At 39.5% G+C, this 25,329-nt stretch overlaps 1 protein-coding gene across 1 annotated transcript in view; it reads left to right on the forward strand.

Moving 5' to 3' along the window:
* Nucleotides 1–25,329, forward strand: part of si:ch211-266g18.10 (titin) — a 238,728-nt gene that overhangs the window by 71,322 nt on the left and 142,077 nt on the right. Inside the window, exons 15-21 of the mRNA XM_045688945.1 lie at nt 8,249–8,350; nt 8,591–8,671; nt 9,919–10,002; nt 21,152–21,232; nt 21,356–21,403; nt 25,055–25,102; nt 25,191–25,238. Of these exons, the coding sequence (XP_045544901.1) occupies nt 8,249–8,350; nt 8,591–8,671; nt 9,919–10,002; nt 21,152–21,232; nt 21,356–21,403; nt 25,055–25,102; nt 25,191–25,238 (492 nt within the window). The remainder of the gene's footprint in view (nt 1–8,248; nt 8,351–8,590; nt 8,672–9,918; nt 10,003–21,151; nt 21,233–21,355; nt 21,404–25,054; nt 25,103–25,190; nt 25,239–25,329) is intronic.

The raw sequence follows: 25,329 nt of genomic DNA on the forward strand, positions 1-25,329 counted from the left end.
GTGTAGGATGTAAACATCCGCACCTTGATGGTGTCAACTGGTCTTATGTCTTCGTAATGAAAAAGTAGGGAAAAAATATAAACATATTTCTGGTCTAGCGATCGATGACAAACGAGCTCGCTGCCCAGACTTACATAATTACAAAGAGGAGATTCTCCTGATTAAAATGGTGCCTGCGTAACAGTTTTAGCTTCTGTCCCTCTCCTCGTCCCGAACCAGGGACCCTCTGCACACAGAGACAACAGCCACCCTTGAAGCATCGTTACCCATCGCTCCACAAAAGCCACAGCCCTTGCAGAGCAAGGGGAACAACTACTTCCAGGTCTCAGAGCAAGTGACGTCAGCGATTGAAACGCTATTAGGGCACACCCCACTAACTAGCTAGCCATTTTGCACCGGTTACACCCGACTTGAAAATAATCTAAATATACACATTGCGAGACATTTGGCGAAATAGACAGACATGCCTATATTTCCCCCATAGGAAACCGCAGAGTTCCAATATTGTTTTTGTTGAATACATTTTGTTGTTTACATTTTAACTATTAAACAACATGAGCAGGTCTCATTGCCAACAATAGCGAAGCAGGCATTGTGACGTTGAACAATAAGCTGGGAATAGAACGTTCGGAAGGCGAGTTGGTGCCACGGTGCTCAATAGAACTAATAGGAGCTGGCAGGGTGAAAAATGCAATTACATCAAAACAACGGCCTTACCAGCTCTGCTAGGGCAAGTAATATGGTCAGAGTGGTCTCATTTGTGTGAAGTAGCTAGCCAACGTTAGCTTGGGTGCTTGACTGCTATTGTAAGGCCAGAACATTCAAATCAACCCTACTCCTCGGCCCGAACGTCCAGTGTGCGCTCCGAGAGCGAAACGGTCTGAATTTACAAACTGGCAATTTTTATCTGAATGGAAACACCATAATATTAATCAAATTAATTATGCCAAATTTCTTAAAATCAATCCCATATACTATGTTATTACAAAAAAGGTTTTAAATTCTAGGTAATGCCATTACGGAATACAATCAAATGCTTCTCAAAGATGCCCTCTGGTGGTCAAACTAGCAATAACTTCCAGTAATAGAAGAAATGGCTGAGAATTAATTGACGTGCCACAGAATGCTGCAGCAGCACCTAAGGGTGTGCCGCAGTATGACGCAACTTTTAAAGGAGGAATTACTGTAGGTGAACGATAAGACAGTAAATCTCTGCACTATTTCATCTACAGAGTTGGCATCTGCTGCTGCACTGGAACAGTTGATGGGGTAGACTCTCTTTACCAGCTCCGGATCCTCACATGCTTTGCCAAATAAAATACAATTTTATTTCTCACATGCGCCGAATACAACCGGTGTAGACCCTAACCGTTAAATGCTTGCTTATGAGCCCTTGCCAATGATGCAGATAAAAAAAGAATACCAGTACCAGTACCAGATCAATGTGCAGGGGTATGAGGTATTTGAGGTAGATATGTGCATGAAGGAAGGTTAAAGTGACTAGGCCTCAGGATAGAAAATAATAACAATAAAAGAAAGAACTGAGTAACACCAGCATATGATTAGTGTAAAAGTGTGTGTGTTGTGTCAGTATGTTTGTGTTTGTGTGTGTGTTTGTGTTGTCATAGATAGTCCGGGTAACCGTTAATTAACAATTATCAGGCTATTTAGCAGTCTTAAGGCTTGGGAGCCCGTTGGTCCGAGAGCTGATGCTCCAGTACCATTTGCTGGACAATAGCAGAGTGAACAGTCTACGGCTTGGGTGGCTGGAGTTTTTCAAGCCTTCCTCTGACACTGCCTAATTTAGAGGTCCTGGATGGCAGGGAGTTCGGGCCCAGTGATGTAATGTTTGTCTCTTAGCATATAATCGTGTCCATCTGGAACAACAACAAAGATGACACAGTGTACTCTCCCTTTAACAACCACCTGGAGTCAACATATTCATATCCACCTGGAGTCACCACATGGTCCTGTGTGGCTCAGTTGGTAGAGCATGGCGTTTGCAATGCCAGGGTTGTGGGTTCGATTCCCACGGGGGATTTTTTTTTTTTTATGAAATGTATGCGTTCACTGCTGTAAGTCGATCTGGATAAGAGCGTCTGCTAAATGACTAAAATGTAATGTATGTGTCAATGGTCTATCCATTATACACCTTCATTGGCACTGTCTTTTTGTGTTTCTGTCATTGCTTTGATGGCATTGATTAAGTTTGCTTTTGCCCCAGTATCTAGTTTAAATTCATGTCCCATTAACCTGTAGTGGTACTTTCCATTTGTCCTCCAATACTGCATTTACCTGTGTCTGTTGAGTATTTTCTTTAACCATTTACACTCGTGGGAATTGGCCTGTGTGGCTAGTGCTAAATTTAAATGTTTCTTACAGAAAAAATATGAAAAGCATATGCACAACCATGGTAGCAATTGAAAGGGAACAGTCTGGAGATTATGGGAAAATTATTAGACCAAAGGTGAGGACACAACAGTTCACCTGACTCAAGACTGAATCCAAACATTACACTGTTGATTTCATGTGCATTTTACAGTTACTGTACTTTTCGACGCATTTGTGGACACATTCAGTAACATGATAAGAATATACCTGGAAAATGTGGGGTAGGTGACACATAAGACAAATAAATTACAAGGGTTTCAGTGAGAGGACTAGCTGGTGTCTCCAAGTGGCCACACAACTCTCTAAAGTGTGCACAGTTCCTAAGTAATTTCAATGCACTTTTATGACTCAAAGAAGAGGCAACAGTAATTGTGTGATGGTGTGGATGCAGGGTTGTGTTGCAAACAAAACAACTACAAGTGTGCTTGCTCTAGTTCCTCAATGGCACAGCTCGGAGAGCTAAAAAAAAAGCACCTTATAGTTGATACAATTGTCCATTGTAAATTGCAATCTGGGACAGGTAGCATCTTTTGAAAGCTTGTTCTATTGCCAACAGTTACAAAACACGATATTACAGTGTTAGGTTTTCACATTGCAATTGAGGGAAATGGATTATAATTTTGGTGTGCATAGTCATGTGTGCATTCAGTTGCCTATGTTTGTCATTGACTCATTCTGTTCAGAACAACCCAGGGTATGATGCCATGTCATCTTGTAACTGTACATAAAACATAGTGATCATAAACGTTGACAGTGTATATGACATGAGTTTTATGATAAGGAAATGTAAAGTGCACATTTGGTGTTTGGCTTGCTTTTATGAAATCAAAGCAGTATTTATTATAATCCTCAACTTCTCATATTTCAAAATACATAGAGTCCTCTTAATTTAGAGCATTTCCCTCACTCAGACAACAAAAAGTTTTCCAATTAGCGGGAGGGATAGGGGCATCTTCTTGTCACGCGAGGTCCTCAAGTTTAGAACAGCTGTCAGTTAAAACCCATACAGCGCTCTGAAACGCAAAGCCAGAGCTCTGACGTCATATACAGTATAGCATGTTACTATACAGCCACTGCGTTCCGATTTAGGCATTTATCAGTGCCCAAATGTGCCATTTTCCACCCATGTACGGGTACGAGTGTAAAGGGCTACAGGCCCAGTGCAGTCAAAAACGTGATTTTCCTGTGTTTTATATATATTTCCACACTATGAAGTTGGAATAATACTGTGAAATTGTGAAAATTATGATAATGCCCTTTTAGTGTAAGAGCTGTTTTTAAAGACTGCCTGAAATGCCAGCCTGTTTTGTCAGTAAATTGGTTAATAGGTCATAAGAAAGAGAGTTCCAAACGAGCTAGTTTTCCGTTTTCCCCTCCCTACTCAGACCACTCCCAGACAGTCCTAGCAACATTTTTGCTTGAAAATTGCTCTTTGTTATGAAGCGATTTTATTTTTTTTGCAATTTTAATTGAAAACAATCACAGTAATTGTTACCAAGAAATGATCATTGTTGAAATAGAAACGGTTTCATTAGACCTTTACCTGAATAGAAGCCCATTCTGTCACATGTAACCATACCCACATTCACATTTTCTCCTTTCTGTTTGCCCTTTGCAAAGCATTGCTTGGCAAAGTGATTTTTTCCTTAACATTTTGTGCATTGTTTACCAAAGGCAGAGCATTGCCTTGGCTGATGCTAAAGACCAAAGCGTTTGCAGCTAAATGTGCCTTCCTCCTGCTGTTTCGTCATTGTTGTCCACGTTTCTTTCATTTTGATAGAGCTCTGACGGCCGCTTTTCTCATTGACTGCTGCTGCATTCAAAAGTCTTTGCATGCTACTGAGCTAGATCACTTGCATGGCATATTTTTACAGCATTCTCTTAATTAATTTCAGTTTTCCTTAGTAGCCTTTCGCTGACTTTATTGTCATCGATACCAAATACACTCTGGTCACCAATCATTGGATATTTATGATCAGCTTCAGATCTGTGAAAAGACATCAAAAGTCTTTGATTGTTGCTGTATCAGTGAACAAATCACTCTCCTCCAGTTGTGTCGTCTGCATTAGCAAATGCAAATGTGTTGAAGACTTTGATGACTTGTGGCCCTGCTATTGTCAGTAGAAACACTGTTTTCCTTGCATCTGTTTTTTTTCATCCTGATGGCTGCCATGTACTGCTGGAAATGCTGTTAGAAAGTTATCCAATTGCAGTCGACATTTTCCGTGAGTTGTAGCAATGTCGTATCAATGAGTAGTATCAATGTCGAGTCTTACAAAGTTAAACAGAGACTGGTACCAAAAAAAGTGCCTTCAGAAAGTATTCATACCCCTTGACTTATTCCACATTTTGTTGTGTTACAGCCTGAATTAAAAATTGATGAAATATAGTTGTTTTTGTCACCTATCTACATACAATAAACCATAATGACAAAGTGAAAACATGTTTTCAGAAATGTTACAAATGTATTGAAAATTAAATACAGAAATATCTCATTGACATACTGTAAATATTCACAACCCTGAGTCTGTTGGCAGCGATTACAGCTGTTTTTCTGGGCAATTCTCTAAGAGTTTAGCACACCTGGATTGTACAACATTTTCCCATTGTTCTTTTCAAAAGGCAAATGTATGTCAAACTGTAACTCGCTCACTCAGGAACATTCAATGTCTTCTTGGTAAGCAACTTGTGTTTTAGGTTATTGTCTTGCTGAAAGGTGAATTAATCACCTAGTGTTTGGTGGAAAGCAAACTGAACACGGTTTTCCTCTAGGAATTTGCCTGTGCTTAGCTCCATTCCATTTCATTTTTGTCATATAAAACTCCCCAGTCCTTAACAATTACAAGAATATCCATAACATGATACAGCCACCACTATGCTTGAAAATATGGAGTGGTAATCAGTAATGTTTTGTATTGGATTTACCCCAAACATAACACTTTGTATTCAGGCCAAAAGTTAATTTCTTTACCACATGTTTTTTCAATATTACTTTAGTGCTTTGTTGCAAACAGGATGCATGTTTTAGAATATTTTCTTTTTCTTTTCACTCTGTAAATTACTCCACAATTAGTATTGTGGAGTAATTATAATGTTGTTGATCCATCCTTAGTTTTCTTCTATCACAGCCATTAACCTCTTACATCTAGACGTTCCGCTAGCGGAACACCTGCTCCAATATCCAATGATGGGCGTGGCGCGAATTACAAATTCCTCAAAAATACAAAAACTTCAATTTTTCAAACATATGACTATTTCACAGCATTTTAAAGACAAGACTCTCCTTTATCTAACCACACTGTCCGATTTCAAAAAGGCTTTACAGCGAAAGCAAAACATTAGATTATGTCAGCAGACTACCCAGCCAGAAATAATCAGACACCCATTTTTCAAGCTAGCATATAATGTCACAAAAACCCAGAAGACAGCTAAATGCAGCACTAACCTTTGATGATCTTCATCAGATGACACACCTAGGACATTATGTTATACAATACATGCATGTTTTGTTCAATCAAGTTCATATTTATATCAAAAAACAGCTTTTTACATTAGCATGTGACGTTCAGAACTAGCATACCCCCCGCAAACTTCCAGGGAATTTACTAACAATTTACTAAATTACTCACGATAAACGTTCACAAAAAGCATAACAATTATTTTAAGAATTATAGATACAGAACTCCTCTATGCACTCGATATGTCCGATTTTAAAATAGCTTTTTGGTGAAAGCACATTTTGCAATATTCTAAGTACATAGCCCAGCCATCACGGGCTAGCTATTTAGACACCCGGCAAGTTTAGCCTTCACCATAATCAGATTTACTATTATAAAAGTTTGATTACCTTTTGTTGTCTTCGTCAGAATGCACTCCCAGGACTGCTACTTCAATAACAAATGTTGGTTTGGTCCAAAATAATCCATTGTTATATCCGAATAGCGGCGTTTTGTTCGTGCGTCCCAGACACTATCCGAAATGGTAAATCAGGGTCGTGCGCATGGCACAATTCGTGACAAAAAAATTCTAAATATTCCATTACCGTACTTCGAAGCATGTCAACCGCTGTTTAAAATCTATTTTTATGCAATTTATCTCGTAAAAAAGCGATAATATTCCGACCGGGAATCTCCTTTTCGGCAAACAGAGGAGAAATCACAAAGGCGGGGGCGGTCGGGGTCACGCGCATAAGCTAGTGTCTCTTGATGGGCCACTTGAGAAAGGCGATAATGTGTTTCAGCCTGGGGCTGGAATGACGACATTCTCTTTTTTCCCGGGCTCTGAGAGCCTATGGAAGACGTGGGAAGTGTCACGTTAGAGCAGAGATCCTTAGTAAATGATAGAGATGGCAAAGAAGTTCCAGAAATGGTCAGACAGGCCACTTCCTGTAAAGGAATCTCTCAGGTTTTGACCTGCCATTTGAGTTCTGTTATACTCACAGACACCATTCAAACAGTTTTAGAAAATTTAGGGTGTTTTCTATCCATATGTAATAAGTATATGCATATTCTAGTTACTGAGTAGGAGTGGTAACCAGATTAAATCGGGTATGTTTTTTATCCAGCCGTGTCAATGCTGCCCCCTAGCCCTAACAGGTTAAATCGGGTACGTTTTTTATCCAGCCGTGAAAATACTGCCCCCTAGCCATAACAGGTTAAACTGAGTAACTTTTTTTAAAGGCATCATTGGCCTTGTGGTGAAATCCCTGAGCGGTTTCCTTCCCCTCTGGCAACTGCGTTAGGAAGGACACCTGTTTCTTTATAGAGACTGAGTGTATTGATACACCATCCAAAGTGTAATTAATATCTTCACTATGCTCAAAGGGATAGTCAATGTATTTTTTTTCTTGTTTTTTAACCAATCCACCAATAGGTGCCCTTTTTGCGAGGCACTGGAAAAACTGAGAGACCTTACAGATACGTGTATGTGTGGGATAAAAAAGTAATGTTTAACACTATTATTGCACACAGAGTGAGTCCATGCAACTTATTATGTGACTTGTACATTTTTACTACTGAACTTATTTAGGCTTGCCATAACAATGGGGTTGAATAATTAGTGACTCCAGATATTTCAGCTTTTCATTTTTTATGAATTTGTAAATTTGTGTAGGCCAGTGAAGAGAAATCTAAATGTAATCAATTTTAAATTTAAGGCTGTAATACAACAAATTGTGGAAAAAAAAATTGAGTGTTGTGAATACTTTCTGAAGGCACTGTAATGTTCAGCAGGTTTCAATAAGAAAGCATACTCTTAATGAACAGCTAGCTTGTGCTATACATTTTTTATTTATCATTTATTAAAGTTTAGTGTTTACATGACCTTTCAACTGTTGTAAAGCACTGTTGTTGTTCAATACCAATTCTACCGCTCACACTTAGTGGGAGAATAACAAATTGCAAGATAACTGCATATCTTTACAACTTTCTGTTCATATTTCATTGTTGTGAAATGATGAAGAACTTTCTAGTGACTATGCAAATGCATACAAAAACGTTGTCACCCCTTTCCCAAATATGTCATAACTTTTTTAAATTGAACCAGGCAAGTCAGTTAACAACAAATTCTTATCTACAATGACAGGCTACACCAGCCAAATTCAGGCAACGCTGGGCCAATTGTGCACCCCCCTATGGGACTCCCAATCACAGCCATTTGTGATACAGCCTGGATTCAAACCAGGGTGTCTGTAGTGACACCTCTCCACTGAGATGCAGTGCCTTAGACCGCTGCGGCATTCAGGAGCGCATGACATTTACATAGAATCTGTATGATCTAGTGTCAAAAAGTTAACTTGAGAAGTTTCAGGGATCCAATGACAATGTTACTCAAAAATGTATGTTATCACTACATTTAGAAGAAGAGCCCAAAAAGAAGACTGCCAGAGAGGAGAAAGAGATGAAAAAGGAGACTAAACCTTTGAAGAAGAAAGTCATCCATGACTTTTTCAACAAGAACGGTATAGCCTACTTTGTTTATTCCTGTGAAATGTCAAATCTGTGGGGTTTGTAGGCTAAGTGATAAGTTATACAGTCAAAAGTAAAATGTCAAGCATGTGAGTTATGTATATTTGGGTAACTTTGGATTTAAAATATATCACATATTTTATGTTAGTGTACAATACATGACACAAATATTGTAATTTCTAGATAGAAACTGGAAAGTTTATTAACAAGACTCAATCATGCTTTAATTAAAGTTGTGGTGGAACTCAAAAAGAAGGTGGACAAAAAGGTGAAGGAGACAAAGAAGGATGTTGAGTCAACTCTTTGGAAATCTGGTATGCCACTGTTATTATTTGTTGCATATCTTTGTAACCCCATTGAGCATGTCATTTAAAGCAGGAATGCGCAGGTCGTGAGCGACCCTGTGCTGCCTCGACTTCTTGTGTTGTGTTTTTACATCAAACGAAAACAAGGGCATTGAGCCCTGAGCTGCCTTGGACTGGCTTTCTGCGCAAGGTTTTTTATTTTTTACATTTAATTTAACCTTTATTTAACTAGGCAAGTCAGTTAGGAACAAATTCTTATTTACAATGATGGCCAAACCCGGACGACTCTGGGCCAATTGTGCACCGCCCTATTGAACTCCCAATCATGGCCGGATGTGATACAGCCTGGATTCAAACCAGGGACTGTAGTGTCACCTCTTGCACTGAGATGCAGTGCCTTAGACCGCTGCGCCACTCGGGAGCAAAAAAAACATATTTGCGTTAAATCCTGCCTACCTGAATGACCCTGCTGCCATGGCCCCGAACTTGCAAGCTAGCTAACTTTACAGCCACCAGAAACAAACACAGAGCAGACAAAGCCAACAAGCTAGCTAATGTGTTTGCAGATAAACTGCCCTTGTAGCAGGGACAAAACAAACAAGCATCGTTCTCAGTTCTAAATCAACTCGATCCCCAAAAGATAAAAAGAAGCAAGAAAAACATGGCTCATGCCCAAGCCGGATAAACATTGGAATGAATTTTACCTACCAGTCCATTCTCATGGACTGGTAGGTAAGTGTTACGTTAGCTGCTAACCTTAGTCTGTTCAATGTTCATGCTAGCTAACATGGCTACTTAGCTAGCTAGCTAACATCTTCTGTATTCTGACTGTTTTGTACTCAAAGGAATCTAACAATAGCATCATGTAGCTACACTGCATAAATCCCACAAGATGCCAAATGCCTTTCTTTTAACTAGCTAATGTTAGCTGGCTATAGCTATACTTATAAAGCTACAGTATAATTTACATGATAAACTGAACCCATTATCTGACACACAATAATACACAACGTAACGGTGGACTGCCAAGAAATGTAAAATGTTTTTTGAATGAAATGCCCCTTAAGAACATCAAACATAAGTTAAGTTCCATTGCTTCAATTTCCTGAGTGCTTTGCTGTGGAGTACAGTATCATGTTGCACCAAGTTTGATGTATTCTAACAACCCATGCAATGGCTTAGCATAGAAGAAGTAATTACTGACATGTGAAACTGAATTAATCCATTATCTAATATTGCATTGCCTTTATTTTCAGACGATGAATCCAAGAACCCTGTCAAGGTGGTGAAGACAGAAGAGTCCACCATGAAAAAAGAACATATTGATGTTAATAAAGAAGGTAATGGCTATTACGGGACAGGTAAATCTAGTCTGTTATTCGAAAAACAAAAAAATAAGGTCAATAACATTGGGAGATGTAACCTCTCAAATTCATAGACATTCATATTCATAGGACTGACAGTCCATGTCATACACCATTTTAACCGTTTTGAAGATGTACGTTGTTTAAATTCTTGTTGGTGGTAAACAATACAGTATGTACATATTCTTATTCCACCCATTTACTTAGATTTGTGTGCATTAGGTAGTTGTTGTGGAATTCTTAGATTACTTGTTGATATTGCTGCACGGTCAGATCTAGAAGCACAAGCATTTTGCTACATTCGCAATAACATCTGCTAACCATGTGTATGTGACCAATACAATTTGATTTGATGTGATGTGGGTAAATATCAGAAATGGAAAAGACTGTAGTTTTAAGATGCTAGTGGTTCAGCAAATGAAAAGTATTCTTTATACCGGTAAAACTTAATTTGATCTATAAGACATAACACAAGTAGGCTTGCACTAGCCAAGGCATGTGTGAGCCGAAACGTCTGATGGGAGCAGGACAAAACAATGTAACCATTCTCAAATTCATAGACAGAGCTAAGGATGCAAGGACTGACCATCCATGATATCAAAATGATAGTTTTAACCATGTTTTGAGGCTATATAGTGTTTGTTTACATTTACTTTGTTTACAAACATTGGAGTAAAACAAGCTTATATTTGGGGTCTGATGGGGTACGACAGTTGAACTAAGCTCATAAGGAATTTACGAGTTAAACTCTGACACCCTCTGGTGGCATTTGATCAACAATGTATAATATTGTAAACTACCCTCCTACGAACACAATATTCACCGTTTTTTTTTCTTTTTTCTCCATGTTGGGGAATAAGTGATTTGAAAGTCTAGGTTTGAAATCAAATTTAGCCAAATACGGTTCCAGTGTTGGCGCTCTAAACATACACCAAATCCCATAGGAACACAGCTATATTAAAAGCGCAGGGCTTGTGCAACGTCCCATGCCTTCATTTTTTTTGTCTTACAGGAATGATATACAGTGCCTGAATACTGATAAACAGTATTCAGACCCCTTGACTTTTTCACATTTTGTTACGCTACAGTCTTATTCTAAAATTGATTAAATCGTTTTTTCCCCCTAATTAATCTACACAGAATACCCCATAATGACACAGGAAAAACAGGTTTTTAGAAATTCTTGCTAATTTATAAAAAAAAAGTGTAATATCACATTTACATAAGACTTCTTGGATATGACGCTACAAGTTTGGCACATCTGTATTTGTGGAGTTTCTCCAATTCTTCTCTGCAGATCCTCTCAAGCTCTGTCAGGTTGGATGGGGAGCGTAGCTGCACAGCTTTTTTCAGGTCTCTCCAGAGATGTTCGATCAGGTTCAAGTCCTGGATCTGGTTGGGCCAATCAAGGACATTCAGAGACTTGTCCCGAAGGTGAACCTTTGCCCCAGTCTGAGGTCATGGATCTCTGTACTTTGCTATGTTCATCTTTGCCTCGATCCTGACTAGTCTCCCAGTCGATTTCCACTGAAAAACATCCCCACAGCATGATGCTGCCACCACCATGCTTAACCATAGGGATGGTGCAGGTTTCCTCCAGACGTGACGCTTAGCATTCAGTCCAAAGAGTACAATTTTGGTTTCATCAGAACAGAGAATCTTGTTTATCATGGTCTGAGAGTGCTTTATGTGCCTTTTGGAAAACTCCAAGTGGGCTGTCATGTGCCTTTTTCTGAGGAGTGGCTTCCATCTGGCCACTCTACCATAAAATGTCTGTTTGGAGGAGTGCTGCAGAGATATTTGTCCTTCTGGAAGTTTCTCCCATCTCTACAGAGGAACTCTAGAGCTCTGTCAGAGTGACCATCGGGTTCTTGGTCATCTCCCTGACCAAGGACCTTCTCCCTCGGTTGCTCAGTTTGGCCGTATGGCCAGCTCTTGGAAGAGTCTTGATGGTTCCAAACTTCTACAATTTAAGAATGATGGAAGCCGTAGTGTTCTTGTGGACCTTCAATGCTGCAGAAATATTTTGGTACCCTTCCCATGATCTGTGCCTTGACGCAATCCTGTCTCAGAGCTCTACGGACAATTCATTCAACCTATTGCCTTTTTTTGCTCTGACATACACTGCTGACATGCACTGCTATTTCACAGTGAAATAGCAGACTCAGCATGCTTATGGGGAAGGACATTCAACAAGCACAGCACTTAGACAAATGACTGATGATTGGCTAAGAGAAATTGATGATAAAAAGGTTGTGGGGGCTTTTTTGTCAGACTTCAGTGTGACTTTTGACAATTTTTGCCTAAAATTACATTATTTTTTGTAAATAAGACACAGACAGGTGAGGAAACTTCAAACTAATTTTCCCATTCACTTTTCCTATTGTAAGTGAATGATGGCGCATGTGGATGTTGTCGAACGTTGAAACTGAAACCTGTCGAACGTCGAAACTGAATCCTGAACTAAAGACCTCGGTTTAAAAGCTGACAGTGTTTTTACATACTTTTATTTTGAATCCTGCGGCTCTGTTGGGCTAAATTGCTGTAAGCGCTGCTATCTGTCCCGGGATCCTGCCAGATTCCGTATAGGGGGAGAAACGTAAAAGACCAGCTAGCCTAGCTGGCTCTGCGGGCTAAAATGGAGGCCACTATTGAACGTTTCTAACGTTGCAGGAGCTGCGTTTACTTTGTTCCGGGACAATGTGGATCACGTTGACTTTCAATGTAGCAACTGCTTGCTTGCGGAGGACTACAGGAGCAAAGTAGCATCTCTTAGCAAGCAAGTAGCACACCTACATGAGCTAATGGGGAACACACGCCCGCCTACTTTTTATTTTTCTTTCGCTGCCGTGTCGGCTCTTCATAGCTGACTGGCCGGTGCTAGGCAGGGTTCCATCCCCAAAGGGATCTCCTCCTTCCCTGGAGTGTGGAGCTGATCTCGACCGAACCAACCAGCCATGGAGGTACGTCACTCGCCGAGGAAGTTGAAGAAGGCATCCTCTGGCAACAGGGGTCTTCATGGAGATGTTGAACCCGGAACTGACACAGACCAGAAACAGCTTTGCCGCCCTGGATCCAGAGGTTCCGGCGCCTTCATCCGTGGTGACTTCCCAATCAAGATCGGATCCGGAGGTACGTGCGTCTTCGTCCTCGGCTCTGTCTCCCTCTCTGGTGGCTTCTACCTCAGGTTCCTGACCGTGAGGCTGTCTGAAAGACCGGCCCATTCAACATCAACAGCTGTCATCATAGGCGAGATGGTGAGAAATGGTGGTTAGAAACATCTCGGTCCCCAAGGCAAAAACCCTGTGCTACACAGGAGCACAAGTACAGGACATAACAAGGCTGCTTCCGACTGTTCTACCACAGATGCCGGGAGCTGACTCTGTCGTAGTCCATGTTGGGTCAAACGATATCAGGAGGGCTAGTTCGGGAACATTTGAAAATGGAAGATTTGATTTTAGCATTAAAAGACTCCAAAAAACAGCCAATCATTTCAGGTCCAGTACCATCGTTGGGCCACAGGTGTGAAAGATTCACCAGACTGCTGGCATTACACATCTGGCTAAAATACTACTGCAGCTCTGCTGGAGTCACTTTTATTGATAACTTTGACACCTTCTGGAAACAGAAGATATATATGATGTAATGTAGAAGATACTCTACAGGAATGACAGAGTCCATCCAAATCATCTTGGCTCCTGGACTCTGTCCACTCAAGGCTCAAGGCTGCATTGAAACAATGACTGGTAAATGATCCAAGACCAGCTCAGTTAATCCCTAACATTGTGACAATGAGTTGTCATAATGCTGCATCAAATGTACATGATCTTAGGGGCATTGGCAAACACAATGTAAGTAATTTAATTTATGTTCCCCTAATTGCAAAACAAATACAAACTAAACATAACGTTCAGTAGGGCTACACAACACAGTACCAAAAACAAGATCCCACAAACTAAAGGTGGAATAAGGCTGCCTAAGTATGATCCACAATCAGAGACAACAATACACAGCTGCTTCTGATTGGGAACCATACCAGGCCAACAAAGAAATAGAAAAACTAGATTGCCCACCCTAGTCACACCCTGACCTAACCAAATAGAGAATTAAAAGGAACTCTAAGGTCAGAGTGTGACAAGCTCACTCTGCACTATCAGCTCCAATGTAAATAACATGAGTAAGTCTACCTCTGATAAGCTTCCCAGTAAAACATTAAAAACAATCAAGCAACCCAGAAAAGTGCAAAAAAAAGCCCATATTAACATATGTAGCCTAAGAAACAAGGTCCATGAAGTAAATAACTTGCTTGTAACAGATGATATTCATATTCTGATCTGTGAAACTCACTTAGATATTACCTTTGATGATACAGTGTGTCGTGTCTTTGGCATCATTAAAACTGAAGACTTATTTATCAAATAACTCTCTGTAATTATTATTACGCGATTAAACTGATTAATCATGTAACTGTAATTAACTAGGAAGTCGGGGCACCAAGGAAAATATTCAGATTACACAGTTCTAATTTTCCTAATATAACTTTCAGATATTTTCATATCTGATCAATTAGTCTTCGAATTAATAGGCAACGTGATGAAGTTGGGTCCGCAATTCAGAATTCCACTTCCTGTTTCGATCTGTCTCGGGGTTTTGACTGCCATATGAGTTCTGTTATACTCACAGACACCATTCAAACAGTTTTAGAAACTTTAGGGTGTTTTCTATCCACAAGTATTAATTATATGCATATCCTAGCTTCTGAGTTTGAATAGTAGGCCGTTTAAAATGGGCACACATTTTTTTCAAAATGCGCTGTGGCGCCCCCTATCCTAGGCGACCGTCAAGAGGTTAATGAATTATTATTTACCTCACGTTAGTCTCATTCCAAACGTCGTAAATTGTTGGTTATCTGCACGAACACAGTCTTCATTATGAGTCATCCATACATCAATAGTCTTAAATCCTTTATTTACTAACTAAGTGATTGACAGAAATGCATAACAAACAGTAGGTATGGTTACAAGGAAATGATAGGGGAATGTGCCCTAGTGGGCTAAACCGGCATGGCGGCTTGGTGGACAAAAGACTGAGGGGCGCAAAAGATAAAAGACACTACAAAGTTGATATTTATAACAAATGAAATGCTAATCCTTTGTACATGAACGCTCACTCATTCGGGAATAATTGCAATCAATATATATATTTACGCTCAGTGTGTCACGTGATCTCTGTTGGAATCATCCTTCTTTCTGTTGGAAGTTCATCCGCCCGTCTTTCGTGGTTAGAATGGATACTTCAGAGTCCCATTCAGAAATGTTGTATTAGAATAGATGTTTCGGCGGTTGTCGGTCTTCGCGTTCAATGATACCGAATTCCTAGCTGCTGACTAGTAATTAATATCAAAGACTTGTTCTTATTCTGTCGGTATCGATAGTCTAAGAGTTTAACCACGTGGGATGGTTAAAAGATTCAGCAATCTACTTAAACCTTATTTCCCTCTGTGATAGAGGTACTGGTCTGGTCTCAAACCTTGGCCCTCTCGTAACTGAGGTAAGCTCGGTCTGGTGATAGAAAACCCAGGTGGGGGTTTTATTCAGAACATAGAAAAGGACTGTCCCATGACGCCAGATCAGAACTGTGCTCATGGGCAGTCCTCTGACTCAGTTAAACTCCAAAGGGAATTGGAGTTTCTGTCATTAAACAGTCTAAAATCACATTACATAATTTCACAAATAGTTCCATCTTTACTCATTCATTCTATACAACAATTAGATGTAAGCCTCATAACTGAGACTTTTGTATCAACAGCATTATGGTAATGTGGCTGTATTGTCTCTCATGAGTTTCACAAAATTGTACCAAACGTGCCAGTTCGTAGCTGGATTCTTCACTGATCTTTTATACCTTCTCCAGAACATGAATATTGTTCGGTTGTCAAGTTCTGTGAGGTGGAAGAAATTCCTTTGTTCTCTCTATGAAAACTCACACTCTCTCTATACTCTGGCCATGAGGAGAGGTTCTCCTCCAGGAATTTATGACCTCTCTGACAGAGCCTGGTGTAAGGAGTATAGAGAGGGAGAGGGGGATGGTGCTCGCTGTACCCAAAGAAGGCAATGTCATGACAAATGGTAGCAATACATTGTTATAACATCTACCGAAATGACAGAAATGTCAAAGGAGGCAGTGTTTCGGTCTATATTCAGAACCACATTCCTGTAAAGCTTAGATACAATCTAATGTTAAATACTGCTGAAGTAATATGGCTGCTGGTTCATCTGCCTCACCTAAAGCCCATTCTTGTGGGAAGCTGCTATAGACCACCAAGTCAGTATCTGGATAATATGTGTGAAATGCTTGATAATGTATGTGATATCAACAGAGTATATTTTCTATCAGGAAAAAACTTCAAACTGTAAACAGTGCCTGCAACCTGGATCGGGTTGTCAGTCAACCTACCAGGGTAGTTACAAACAGCACAGGAATTAAATCATGAACATATAATGATCACATTTTTACTAACGCTGCAGATATTTGCTTTAAAGCAATATCCAAATCCATAGGATGTAGTGATCACAATATAGTAGCCATATCTAGGAAAACCAAAGTTCCAAAGGCTGGGTCTAATATAGTGTATAAGAGGTCATACAAAATGTTTTGTAGTGATTGATATGTTGATGATGTAAAGAATATTTGCTGGTCTGTGGTGTGTAATGAGGAGCAACCAGGCGCTGCACTTGACGCATTTATGAAACTACTTATTCCAGTTATTAACCTCTTGGGGCTAGGTGGGACGCTAGCGTGCCACCCGTGGTGCACTCCATCAACAGCAGGTGCATTTCAAGAGCGGCAAATTTGAATCCAAATAAATGTCAAAATTCAAATTTTTCAAAAATACAACTATGTTACACCATTTGAAAGATAAACATCTCCTTAATCTAACCACGTTTTACGATTTCAAAAAGGTTTTACGGCGAAAGCATAAATTTAGAGTATGTTAGGACAGTACATTTACAAGAGTTGTGTGTAATGTTTTGTCAAGTCAAAGACAGGGTCACCAAAACCATAAAACCAGCTAAAATGATACACTAACCTTTTACAATCTCCATCAGATGACACTCCTAGGACATTATGTTAGACAATGCATGCATTTTTAGTTCTATCAAGTTGATATTTATATCCAAAAACAGCGTTTTACTATGGCATTGATGTTGAGGAAATCGTTTCCCTCCAATAACCGGCAGTCAAGTCAGCGTCACAAATTAAATAATTAAAATTAGAAAACATTGGTAAAATATTATATTGTCATTTAAAGAATTATAGATTTACATCTTTTGAACGCAATCAACTTGCCAGATTTAAAAATAACCTTACTGGGAAATCACACTTTGCAATAATCTGAGCACTGTGCCCAGAAAAATACGCGTTGCGATACAGACTAGACGTCATGTTGGGGAGATCTAAAATCGAAAATACTATGTAAATAATCCATTACCTTTGATTCTCTTCATCAGATGTCACTTCCAGGTATCACAGGTCCATAACGAATGTAGTTTTGTTCAAAAAAGCTCATCATTTATGTCCAAAAATCTCCGTCTCGTTAGCACATGATGTAAGCCAGCCGGACTTCTCGTCATGAACGAGGGGAAAAAATATATTTCCGTTCGTTCAAACATGTCAAACGTTGTATAGCATAAATCATTAGGGCCTTTTTTAACCAGAACATGAATAATATTCAAGGTGGACGAATGCATAGTCTTTTATAACGTATTGGAACGAGGGTACCCAACATGAAGTAGCGCGCCAGGTGTCTAATGGGACATCACCGTTCCATGGCTCTTGTTCGGTCAGATCTCCCTCCAGAAGACTCAAAACACTTTGTAAAGGCTGGTGACATCTAGTGGAAGCAATAGGAAGTGCCAAAATATTCCTAAACCCCTGTGTTTTTCAATGGGATAGGTTTAAAGTCAATACAACACATCAGGTATCCACTTCCTGTCAGAAAATGTCTCAGGGTTTTGCCTGCCAAATGAGTTCTGTTATACTCACAGACACCATTCAAACAGTTTTGGAAACTTTAGAGTGTTTTCTATCCATATATAATAAGTATATGCATATTCTAGTTACTGGGTAGGATTAGTAACCAGATTAAATCGGGTACATTTTTTTTATCCAGACGTGCAAATGCTGCCCCCTAGACCCAACAGGTTAATAAGCACACACCCAATACGAAAATTACGGTTTAAACTGTTAAATCCCCTTGGATTGATGAGGAATTGAAAAATTGCATGGTTGAGAGGAATGAGGCAGACGGAATGGCAATTAAGTCTGGCAGCCCAACTGATTGGCAAACGTAATGCAAATTAAGAAATCATGTGACTAAACTATATAAAAAGACAAAGAAACCACTATGAAACAAAGATAAATTATACAAAGAATGATAGTAAAAAGATTTGGGGCACCTTAAATGAAATTTTAGGAAAAAAAGCCAACTCGGCTCCTTCATTTATCCTTCATCACAAAGCCCACTGATATTGCAAATTACTTTAATGACTTTTTCATTGGCAAGATAAGCAAACTTAGGGATGACACACCAGCAACAAACGCTGACATCCAAATACATCTGACCAAATTATGAAAGACAAGAATTGTACTTTTGAATTCCGTAAAGTCAGTGTGGAAGAGGTGAAAAAAATATTGTTGTCTATCAACAATGAGAGGGTCTGACAATCAGGGTCTGACAATCTAGATGGAAAATTACTGAGGATAATAGCAGATGATATTGCCACTCCTATTTGCCACATCTTCAATTTAAACCTACTAGAAAGTGTGTGCCCTCAGGCCTGGAGGGAAGCTGAAGTCATTCTGCTACCCAAGAATAGTAAAGCCCCCTTTACTGGCTCTAATAGCCGAACAATCAGCCTGTTACCAACCCTTAGTAAACTTCTGGAAAAAATTGTGTTTGACCAGATACAATGGTATTTTAAAGTAAACAAATTGACAACAGAATTTCAGCATGCTTATAGGGAAGGACACTCAACAAGCACAGATCTTACACAGATGACTGATGATTGGCTGAGATAAATTGATGATAAAATGATTGTGGGGGCTGTCTTGCTAGACTTCAGTGCAGTTTTGACATGATTGATCATAGTCTGCTGCTGGAAAAACGTATGTGTTATGGCTTTACACCCCCTGCTATAATGTGGATAAAGAGTTACTTGTCTAACAGAACACAGAGGGTGTTCTTTAACGGAAGCCTATCAAATATAATCCAGTTAGAATCAGGAATTCCCCAGGGTATCTGTTTAGGCCCCTTGCTTTTATTCTATTTTTACTAACGACATATCACTGACTTTGAGTAAAGCCAGAGTTTCTATGTATGTGGATGACTCAATGCTAAACATGTCAGCTACTACAGTGACTGAAATTACTGCAACACTCAACAAAGAGCTGCAGTTAGTTTCAGAGTGGGTGGCAATGAATAAGTTAGCCCTAAATATTTCTAAAACTGACAGCATTGTATTGGGAACAAAACACTCACTAAACCCTAAACCTCAACTAAATCTTGTAATAAATAATGTGGAAATTGAGTTGAGATGACTAAACTGCTTGGAGTAACACTAGATTGTAAACTGTCATGGTCAAAACATATTGATGCAGTAGTAGCTAAGATGGGGAGTAGTCTGTCCATAATAAAGCGCTGCTCTGCCTTCTTAACTGCACTATCAACAAGGCAGGTCCTACAGACCCTAGTTTTGTCACACATTCACTACTTTTCAGTCATGTGGCCAGGTGCCACAAAAAAAGGACTTAGGTAATTGCAATTGGCTCAGAACAGGGCAGCATGGCTGGCCCTTGGATGTACACAGAGAGCTAATATTAAATATGCATGCCAATCTCTCCTGGCTGAAAGTGGAGGAGTGATTGACTTCCTCACTACTTTTATTTATGAGAGGTATTGACATGTTGATTTCACCAAGCTGTCTGTCTAAACTACTGGCACACAGCTCGGACACCCATGTATACCCCACAAGATGTGCCACAAGAGGTCTCTTCACAGTCCCCAAGTCCAGAACAGACTATGGGAGGCACACAGTACTACATAGAGCCATGACTACATGGAACTCTATTCCACATCAAGTAACTGATGCAAGCAGTAAAAATAGATTTAAAAAACAGATAAATAACACCTTATGGAACAGCGGGGACTGTGATGCAACACAAACATTGGCACAGACACATACACACACACACACACACACACACACACACACACACACACACACACACACACACACACACACACACACACACACACACACACACACACACAACAACATACGCACTATACATACACATGGACTTAGCACTGTAGATATGTGGTAGTGGTGGAGTAGGGGCCTGAGGGCACACAGTGTGTTGTGAAATCTGTGAATGTATTTTAATGTTTTAAAATGGTATAAACTTGCCTTAATTTTGCTGGACTTCAGGAAGAGTAGCTGCAGAGTAGCTGCGGCTCAAAGTTTAACAGGTCGTTTTCTTCAAAAATCATATCATTCATCATTGCACCTTTAACTGTATGTCATTCTAGATAAGAGTGTCTGCTAAATGACTAAAATGTAAATGTATTCATTTAATTTAGATTTAGATTTATTAGCGTTAAGCCACAATCCTTAATTCATTTTTCAGTCAAACGACAGCCCTGCGACTTGCTAAAAAGATGAGGAATTTGGCTGGAGAAATGTATTCAAACATTTTGAAGCCATATATTGATAGTTTAAAATAATATTGTTTACAGCCAATTGAGTTAAACATTTTCTGCTTGAATTAATTGTTATGTATAATGAACTGAAATTACCATTGAACAGCAATACATATTGTAGATTGTAGATTGCTCAAACTTTCAAAGCTTATGTGACACCGTAAGCAGCTGGTTAGAGCAAGCATAGAGCATAGAAATTACTACTAATGAATTGGGCATCTTGCTGTATTCGTATGTTATTTTTAGGACTGATACTAGGTGGAATATACTTGCCCTGTAACACCAACACATGGTATAACGCATTTTGACAGCTATACATATGTTAAATAGCCTGTTAAATTAATGTTTTGTCACATTTTGCAGGCAAAAAGAAACCTGTCAAAGAGGTGAAGGAAGAAAAGACAGCTAAACTACCAGACAAAAAAGTAAAGGTAAAAAAAACAGGTAAAATATTATTCTGACTCATTCTTGACTTGGAAATTTTGAACATAGAAATCTGCATTGGATGAAGTCTGATACATGAATAATGTGTAACACTACTCTACTGTTCTTGTGTATTTCTAATAGAACTTGAGGTTCTAAAGGAGGATGCTAAGCTGGTGGCTGTTAAGAAAGGTAACAAATTTGTTCATCTTTAACTTATATACACTGCTCCATATACATTGCTCTTAAACACTGCTCTTTCCATGACATAGACTAACCAGGTGAATTATATGATCCCTTATTGATGTCACTTGTTAAGCCCACTTCAATCAGTGTAGATGAAGGGGAGGAGTCAGGTTAAATAAGGATCTTTAAGCCTTGAGAAAATTAAGACATGGATTGTGTATGTGTGCAATTCAGAGTTTCACATTTGAAGGTAAGACCCAGGTGCAGACAGTGTCGGAGTAACAAATGTTTATGAAATCTAACATGGGCAGGCAAAGGTACAGGACGGCAGGCAGGCTCAGGGTCACAGCAGGCAGAAAGGTCAAAACTGGGAAAACTAGAAATAATCACAAAGACAGGTGAAACAGATCAGGGTGTGATACAGAGTATAAATGGGCAAGACAAAAGTGCCTTTGAAAGGGGCATGGTGGTAGGTGCCAGGCGCACCGGTTTGTGTCAAGAACTGCAACGTTGCTGGGTTTTTCATGCTCAGTATCCCGTTTATGTCAAGAATGGTCCACCACCCAAAGGACATCCAGCCAACTTCATACAACTATGGGAAGTCAGCAAGGGCCAACATCCTGTGGAATGCTTTCGACAACTTGTGGAGTTCATGCCCCAACGGATTGAGGCTGTTTTAAGGGCAACTCAATATTAGGAAAGTGTTCCTAATGTTTGGTATACTCAGTGTATATGTTCTGCATATGTATGCAACTGTATTCTTGACTGAAGTTTTAAAAAGTCAGAAACACAAAAGATGGTCTTTTCCACAGGTATATTTTTCATGTCACTAAACAATATTTGGTGTGCCGGAGTCTGGCGCAGCAGTAACGCGCCCAACTCTGGACCACACATTCCCCGATGAAAATGCCTCTGCTTGGCCAACTGTCTGTGCCCTTCTTACCTATTCCTCCTCCTCCATTGTCTATTCCCATCTCACATCCTACTATCCTATCAAAATGCATTGTTTGCTCTGTAACCTGTTAGTTCATATGCCTTGACAACGTGATATATAAACATTTATAAAAATTAAACAACGTGATATATAAACCTAATGCAGAATAAATTCAACCACACCTTTGTTTCATCACAAAACCAGAAGGCAACATCTGTCCAGTGAAGTCCACAAAACATGTTGTATGTAACAAACAGTTACATGACCTACAGCATGGTCAAGTAAGTTAATGTAAAACCACAAGTCCAAATCCCTATCTCCATCTATGGCTAATATAGGAAAGGGATGATTTTAGCTAGCTAGCTAGCCACAGGAGTAAAAAATGACAATGTGATGTGATTGGTGTGAAGCCAAATCCAAACTGGCTTCCTTTGACACATGTTTTGTGTGCCAGGATTCACAGCTGAGCTCATTCAATTTAGCTCAATGCTGATTGGCTATTATTTTACACTTTTTTTTTATCAAGGGAGGCCAAATGCTTGTTGGCTTCCCGTGCATTCAATGCTACGGGCGACAATAGTGTCATACTCTTTTTGACCAGACCGCATCAGATAGATGGGCTACACATACTGAGACAGAGTGGGCGCTGTTTCGTTCGCTCTGATACTTTCTCCGGTGAGATACATTCAGCCTCTTGCAAAATTGAAGGACATTTAAGAAACACAGAGAGACTAAATCAAAAATAAATTATTGATCTATTTTTTGGGGAAGCCTGGCATCCAGGTTGCTACAGAGAAGGTCAAACCAGCTCCTGTAAAGCAAGGTCAATTATTAGTTATTTGATGTCTACAATCAAAACAATTATGATATTATCACATATGGTCTAGTTGCATTAAAGGTGAAAGATATATCCAGCAATATGTTACAATAAGTAGCAGGGAGACCTCTGACACAATACGAGTATTTACATTTTAGCAGACAACATTCAGGAGCAATTAGGGTTAAGTGCCTTGCTGAAGGGCACATCGTCAGATTTTGCACCTAGTTGGATCAGGGATTCAAACCAGCAACCTTTTGGCAATAAGGGTTAAGGTTAGGGCGAGGTTTAGGTTTATTAACCTCTATGGGCTAGGTGGGACGCCTACGTAACAGCCACTGCCAGCCTGTGGCGCGATTTTCAAAACCTTAAAAATCCTATTACTTCAATTTCTCAAACATATGACTATTTTACAGCCATTTAAAGACAAGACTCTCGTTAATCTAACCACACTGTCCGATTTCAAAAAGGCTTTACAACGAAAGCAAAACATTAGATTATGTCAGCAGAGTACCAAGCCAGAAATAATCAGACACCCATTTTTCAAGCCAGCATATAATGTCACCAAAACCCAGAAGACAGCTAAATGCAGCACTCACCTTTGATGATCTTCATCAGATGACAACCCTAGGACATTATGTTATACAATACATGCATGTTTTGTTCAATCAAGTTCATATTTATATCAAAAACCAGCTTTTTACATTAGCATGTGACGTTCAGAACTAGCATACCCCCGCAAACTTCCGGGGAATTCGCTAACATTTTACTAAATTACTCACGATAAACGTTCACAAAAAGCATAACAATTATTTTAAGAATTATAGATACAGACCTCCTCTATGCACTCGATATGTCCGATTTTAAAATAGCTTTTTGGTGAAAGCACATTTTGCAATATTCTAAGTACATAGCCCAGGCATCACGGGCTCGCTATTTAGACACCCGGCAAGTTTAGCACTCACCATAATCATATTTACTATTATAAAAGTTTGATTACCTTTTGTTGTCTTCGTCAGAATGCACACCCAGGACTGCTACTTCAATAACAAATGTTGGTTTGGTCCAAAATAATCCATCGTTATATCCGAATAGCGGCGTTTTGTTCGTGCGTTCCAGACACTATCCGAAATAGTAAAGAAGTGTCGCGCGCATGGCGCAATTCGTGACAATAAAATTCTAAATATTCCATTACCGTACTTCGAAGCATGTCAACCGCTGTTTAAAATCAATTTTTACGACATTTTTCTCGTAGAAAAGCGATAATATTCCGACAGGGAATCTCCTTTTCGGCAAACAGAGGAAAAAAATCCCAAAGGCGGGGGCGGTCGGGGTCATGCGCATAAGCCCAGTGTCCCTTGATCGGCCACTTGAGAAAGGCGATAATGTGTTTCAGCCTGGGGCTGGAATGACGACATTCTGTTTTTTCCCGGGCTCTGAGCGCCTATGGACGACGTGGGAAGTGTCACGTTAGAGCAGAGATCCTTAGTAAATGATAGAGATGGAAAAGAAGTTCAAGAAATGGTCAGACAGGCCACTTCCTGTAAAGGAATCTCTCAGGTTTTGACCTGCCATTTGAGTTCTGTTATACTCACAGACACCATTCAAACAGTTTTAGAAAATGTAGGATGTTTTCTATCCATATGTAATAAGTATATGCATATTCTAGTTACTGGGTAGGAGTGGTAACCAGATTAAATCGGGTATGTTTTTTATCCAGCCGTGTCAATACTGCCCCCTAGCCCTAACAGGTTAACTACACTTTAACACTTTTGTCTACAGTAAGTAGGCCTATTTTTGTACCACAGAGTGAACTTGATTTATTTCTCAAACAATGATTTATTTTACTCAGATTGAATTGCAGTCTGAACTTTTGCAGTAAATTGTCTTGTTCTTATTTGATTAGAGCCCAATGAAGCTAAAGAGCAAGCCAAACCAGAACCTACAAAAAAAGGTACAGATATGATTGTTTTTGTTGCATCAAATGTATAATAGCACAGTTCCTGAGATTAATGTTGTGTCTCATCCAATGATTGTTTTAGAAGCTGAAGTTCCCAAAGAAAAAACCAAAGCAGCTACATCAAAGAAAGGTAAAAGTAGTCTTTGTTTACCACAGAACCCTTTTTCACACTGAGCTAAGCCAAGCTACAGTATACTGGGCTGGCCTAGATACACATCAAC

Source organism: Salmo salar, chromosome ssa11, assembly GCF_905237065.1.
Source record: "Salmo salar chromosome ssa11, Ssal_v3.1, whole genome shotgun sequence".
In the NCBI taxonomy this organism is placed as follows: domain Eukaryota; kingdom Metazoa; phylum Chordata; class Actinopteri; order Salmoniformes; family Salmonidae; genus Salmo; species Salmo salar.